The sequence below is a fragment of the Pygocentrus nattereri genome, chromosome 27 (assembly GCF_015220715.1).
Source record: "Pygocentrus nattereri isolate fPygNat1 chromosome 27, fPygNat1.pri, whole genome shotgun sequence".
NCBI classification, from domain to species: domain Eukaryota; kingdom Metazoa; phylum Chordata; class Actinopteri; order Characiformes; family Serrasalmidae; genus Pygocentrus; species Pygocentrus nattereri.
This window is the reverse complement of record NC_051237.1, coordinates 25392591-25398632: the sequence shown is the minus strand read 5'-3', so window position 1 is coordinate 25398632 and position 6042 is coordinate 25392591. Positions and strand designations below refer to the sequence as shown.

Sequence of the window (6042 nt, the reverse complement as noted above, 5' to 3'; positions counted from 1 at the left end):
AGTCCCTTGAAAGATTCTTTAATAACGGACACTGTGCAGAAGTCCAGATGTGCACTTCGTTTATTTGGTACATTGCAGTTCACAGATGCTACTCACTCTTAAAAAAGAGGTTCCTCAATGTTTTTCAGTGAAGAGAGTGGTTCTATATGGAACCATGAACACTCAAAGAGTGAATGGTTCTCTGCACGGTGAAATGGTTCTTCAGGTTGATGGAGATTGTGCTGTAGATGGCTCTTCTGTTGTTACAATGTCAAGCTTAGAAAAATATCAGATGCTTTTTTGGTGCCATGTAGAACCATATAGAACCATTTCGCCATGCAGAGAACATTTAAGCATGCAAATTGTCCTTTGAGGGGTTGGTGGTTTTATATAGAACCACCTGTTTGAAGCGTGTACAGTATCATTTTTTTAGTTTGTCTTAATTCGTATACCTGAAATCTCTCAAAATGAAAATATGGCAGTTTCTCTTTATTTACTAATCAGTCTGTTCTCTGCTTCGTCTGGAGAGCAGCAGCACTATTACGTCAGCTCAGTGTGTCTGCAGCCACTCGGTAATAATGCAAATAATTAAACTGATTGAACACAAAAGAATTCCATGGCTAATGTGTTTTCTTAGTATTTATATACTGATGAAACTGTTAAATTGAATCATTTCCACATGAATAAAATATATTACAATTTTAATGTAATTTATCATCACTATTCAGCCTTTAACCCTCTGGGATCCACAAAGTCACCCACACATCATTTTCTCTACATCTGTGTCGGTCTCTTTACGATGATCCAGCTCTGAATTCCAGTTCAAACCCTTCCTGAATCCGTAGAACCGCCCTTTCCATTCCATCTCATCACGAGATCATAGAGACTCCTATCCGGAGTTATGAGCCTATGAAGAGGGGCTGAGATACACGTCATCTGCCTCTCACCGTGTGGAGCTGGTGGATTGGTGTGTCCGTCTACATTCTGTGTGAAACTGACCGACGGACACTCAGGAGATCACTTAAGACTGACCGTCACGCCGGAAACCCTTCATTCTTTATTCAGTCCATATCTGAGACTCGAATTAAATGGTGTCAGAGAGTTTACAGCTGCTGAAGCTGCTGCAGCGGGTTTGGAAAGTATTGATGAAGATAACAGAGTGTTTAGATATGAAACAGATGAGGATCCTGTTCTATGAAGAGCCTTTAGAGGAGGATTTAGGAGGAACCCCAGAGGGATAAAGCTTATTTACTGTTGGCAGTGCTGAACTGTGACTATTAGAGCTGGGTCTTCAGTTCAGGACATAAACACGAAAACGTGGTTAAAAACGAGGAGAAAACACCTCCTCATTTCTGCGCCCCTATGGGATTTCCAATACTATGTTAGTGCTAAGCTCACAGCGTTTCACTTGAACATGAATTTTGCCCTTTTCTACACTTACCCTTTTAAAATATCAGGTTTATTTCATACTAAGGCTTATTATTCAGAAACTCCAGGGACTCCAGTGCAAACTGACTGAGCTATTCTTAAGTTATAGAAGTGCGTGATAAAATTTTGGGCCCACTGTTGCACCCAGGCCGTTTACGGGGTTAAACAAGGGCTTTTGAAGCTTGTAAAAGACACTGAATAAAAAGGAACTAAACATGACAGACATGCATTTCTTGTCTCAGAGAAATCATCAGGCCTTCTCTGGAGATCTAGAAGGCCCTAAGGGTTCATCACAGTGTTGATATAATATAATCTATTCATGTGGAAGTGATGTACGCACTTGTTTCAGTACAGTGCCTTTCTCCCCCTCACGCTCGCTTTACACCTGGAGGAGAACTAAAAGGTAAGAGGGCGTGATGTGAAAGTCCAAGTTTTAAGTGAATATTAAGTATTTATTATATTTCTAAGCAGGTCTGAGTTGTCAGTTCAGTGTTGAAAGTGGAGTATTGGATTAGCTGCAGGTACCGCGGCTCTGCCGACAGCTACAAAACCCAACAGTCTGCAAATCACATTACTGTCCAGTCTTACTCAGCCACAGATTTATCATCCACTAAATCTGACCTGCTTTTGTGCCCTGATTACTACACAAACACACGCGCTGTCCTTGAACGTAAGGAACGTTAAAAGGAGGACGGTCTGAAATAGAGATGTAAATCAGAGTCAGGCTAAATTAAGCCCGAGGACCGTTATAGGACTGCGTAGGATAAAGCGAAGGACAAAGCAGAAACATGTCAAAGTCACATGTGTGTTAAAGAAACAGTTCAGGGGGAAAAATCTAATTCATATGATCTTCCACCGACCCTAAAAGCAGTCGATCACACTGGAGATGTTTGGGTTTGTTTTGCTTCTCTACTTTAGGACTGGAGCTGTTAGGCTAACTACACTCACTTCAATGGAAGTCAATAGTCACCCAAACCGTTTTCAGAAATATATGCCAAAATATTCATATATTTCAGCAGCGACATAATACAGCAAAAGGTTTTTGTAAAATGGCCTTATTTATACACTTAAGCTATAATTGGAACTACGTTATCATCATTTATACGTCATTTTTTTCTTGTTGTTTCGTTAGTATAGTTCACATTGTGTTCTAAACCACATCTTGCCTGAGCGACCTGGATTAAAACCCACTGGATATGGGTTGAGCGGATTGAGAGAGGTTTCATGCATGTGTTTACGCAAATGGTCTGGGTGACTACTGGCTTCCAGTGTTTGGAGGAATCTCTGGCATCTCTAATAAATTAAAGAAGCAAAATTTGGACAGAAATGTAAATGCTGGACCACAGGTGTGTGTTTGGCCCAGTTTACGCTTCAAATTAATGTCCATATTTTCTGATCCAATCAATGTAATGGATTCACAATCCAATAGAGTGGCAGTGTATTAACACCAGCGTCCGATTTTTTTTCCCCCACCTGCCACTTGTAGGAGGTACGTGAAATTTTTTCTGTTTAAAATGAAATGTTTGCACTGGACACCATTCTGAAAACATTTGACTGACACTCACCCACAAATGTGTTCTTTCATAGATATGGTTGCTATGCTGGACCAGCTTTACAGAAAGCTGGTAAAAATCCCTTTCAACCTAATGGAGAACAGACTGTTTATATCACAATACCTACATTTAGAGTCAGACTCGGTGTGTGTATATATATATATCTCATGATACTGATATGCTTCTAATATCATTATGCTTATCCAGACATGGATAATGCACTCTAAATTTGGTCTGAGTTCTGTAAAACTTCCCAACAGTAGGAAAGAACATATTTATGGGCAGAGCATGGGAAAAATTCAACACCACGATGTCTGGATGAAAAAATAATCCAAAAAGTTGACGGGTGAAATCGTTGCTCATGAACCCCACAGTTTACCCACATGTGCCAGGCGGTGGGTGTTAATTTCAAAAGCTGACTGATACACCTCCATTTAATTCCAGCATCTGCATTAGGATCTGTCTGGAAGTCCTCAACAGAACGTTTCGTCCTGTAGAAGTCATGATGGCTGAAAACAGAAAGCTGGACTTTATCCACAACTATAATCACCACACCAACTAATCACCTCAGACTGTCTGATCTAATCCCATTCTGGTCTCACTCGTGTATACATCCTGTCTCCTCAATGGTGTCCAGATATGGGATGCCTTTCAAAGCCAGATGTGGATGGGGTCTTCAAATCAGGATAGGTTTGGTCCGCTCTGGATACACACCCAAACGACAGGTCATACTAGCCTGATTTGGTGGTAATGACAGTCATACTGTGTGTGTGTGTGTTGTCAAGGTGTGTATGGGGCTTAAAAATGAGGACACACTCACAACTTCTGAAGACCCGTAGTTCTAGCTTTAGGCATTCAAAGCATTCCAAAGATATAGTGGATCACCCCGGGGTCGTTGTATTGCTACCATTGGGTCACTGTCGGGTCACCACTGGGTCTCTGCTTGGTTACCTTTGGATCAACAGTGGGTTGTTGTTGAGTTACCACTGGGTCACCTCGGGGTCATTGGTGTGCTACCATTGGATCATTGTTGAGTCACCACTGGGTCAATACTGGGTCATTGTTGAGTCAGCATTGAGTCACCTCTGGGTCATTGTGCTACCATTGGGACATTGATTGGTAATCACTGAGTCAATATTAGGTCATTGTTGGGTTACCATTCTGTCACCATTGGACTGCTGCTGGGTTACTATTGTGTCACCACTGGGTTGCTGTTGGGTTGACATTGGGTCTCACTTGGGTTGCTGTTTGGTTACCTCTCGCTAAATGTTGGGCTACCACTGGGTCACTGTTGGGTTATGACTGGTTGACCACTGGATCACTGGTGTGCTACCATAGGGTCACTGCTGCGTCACCATGAAGTCGCTGTTGGGTTACCATGGGTGACCATTGGGTCACTGGTGAGTTACCATTGGGTCACTGTTAGGTTACCACTGGATCAGCACTGTTGGGTAGGGTGTTTTTGAGGCTATGGGACAGTAAAGTCTGAAATGCAAGGCTGGAGCACCTCCAGAATGTCAGATTTCCTCCAGAGAGCGAGTGGGCACCAGTCCTCGTTTTTTCCCACTGCACAGCTTCAAATATCCTTCACTGTCCTCATTCTTCCCCACACAGATCTACAAGACCACAGAAAAGACAGAAGGCACCCTATTTATTACTCTTTATACAGTCATCACTACAGTGGTACAGTACAGGTCAGTGCATTCATCAACAAAGTCGATTAGTTATCTGTGATACTGATATATCTTACATAGTTTATTTGAAAGTGTCCCATATTTGTAACAGAAGTCTTTAAATCTGGAAATGGAACCCAGTTTCCGTCATTTGTGTGATATGTTTTTATCACCTGATCTTCCTTAACAGCCATGTGACCCAGCTGTCGGTCACCTTGGGCAGCCTGGGTGACCCTCCACACTCGCTCACCTGGACGCACTCGCTGGACAAAATTAGAAGGAAAGAAGCCCACCCGGTCTCCACTTTTCCCCTAAAAGATACAAACATACTCACAGTTACACTCTGTGGTCAGGCTTCTTTGAACAGTGACTTAAATCAGTTTGTTGATCCGTTTAGGGAGAACATCTTTCCTGTAGCTCTGTCCCTCGTTCAAACACACCGTAATACAATTAGAAGAATAATGAGTAGTTTTTTGCTCACCTTCCACCACTCTTCATTAGAGTCATCAGTGACCTGCACCCTGTCACCAGGACTGAGAGAGAGAGAGAGAGAGAGAGAGAGAGAGAGAGAGAGAGAGAGAGAGAGAGAGAGACGGATAAAGAGGGAGAGAGAGAGAGAGAGAGAGAGAGAGAGAGAGATAAAGAGAGAGAGAGAGAGAGAGAGAGAGAGATAAAGAGAGAGAGAGAGAGAGAGAGAGAGAGAGAGAGAGAGAGATGGATAAAGAGTGAGAGAGTGACGGATAAAGAGAGAGAGAGAGAGAGAGAGAGAGAGAGAGAGAGAGAGAGAGACAGATACAGATAGAGAGAGAGAGAGAGAGAGAGACAGATACAGATAGAGAGAGAGAGAGAGAGAGACAGATACAGATAAAGAGAGAGAGAGAGAGACAGATACAGATAGAGAGAGAGAGAGAGAGAGAGAGAGAGACAGATACAGATAAAGAGAGAGAGAGAGAGAGAGAGAGAGACAGATACAGATAAAGAGAGCGAGACAGAGAAAGAGAGAGAGAGAGAGAGACAGATAAAGAGAGAGAGACAGAGAGAGAGAGAGAGAGAGAGAGACAGATACAGATAAAGAGAGAGAGAGAGAGAGACAGATAAAGAGAGAGAGAGAGAGAGAGAGACAGATACAGATAAAGAGAGAGAGAGAGAGAGAGACAGATACAGATAAAGAGAGAGAGAGAGAGAGAGAGAGAGAGAGAGAGACAGATAAAGAGAGAGAAGAAAAACCTTTTAGACAAGGAAATGTGTGTTTTTATGGAGAAGTCAACATCGTCTGGTGCACCGGCAGTAAAATTTCACACCGAATTTTCCCCAATTTTATTTTCCTCACTTTTTTAAAATGAAAAAGTTTGATTTTGTATGTGAACACTGCTAAAATCTGCTTCACTCATACAGTCCATATGTGGCAA

General features: G+C 42.3%; 1 protein-coding gene across 2 annotated transcripts in view; it reads right to left on the bottom strand.

The window, feature by feature from the left end:
• Positions 1-254: 254 nt before the first annotated feature.
• Positions 255-6042, bottom strand: part of LOC108442621 (SH3 and cysteine-rich domain-containing protein 2) — a 34056-nt gene continuing 28268 nt past the window's right edge. For both annotated transcript variants that reach the window (XM_037535537.1, XM_037535538.1), the window contains exons 9-11: positions 5115-5166; positions 4807-4944; positions 255-4576 (exon numbers count right to left, since the gene is read on the bottom strand). In XM_037535537.1, the coding sequence (XP_037391434.1) occupies positions 4478-4576; positions 4807-4944; positions 5115-5166 (289 nt within the window). In that variant the 3' untranslated portion in view covers positions 255-4477. The remainder of the gene's footprint in view (positions 4577-4806; positions 4945-5114; positions 5167-6042) is intronic.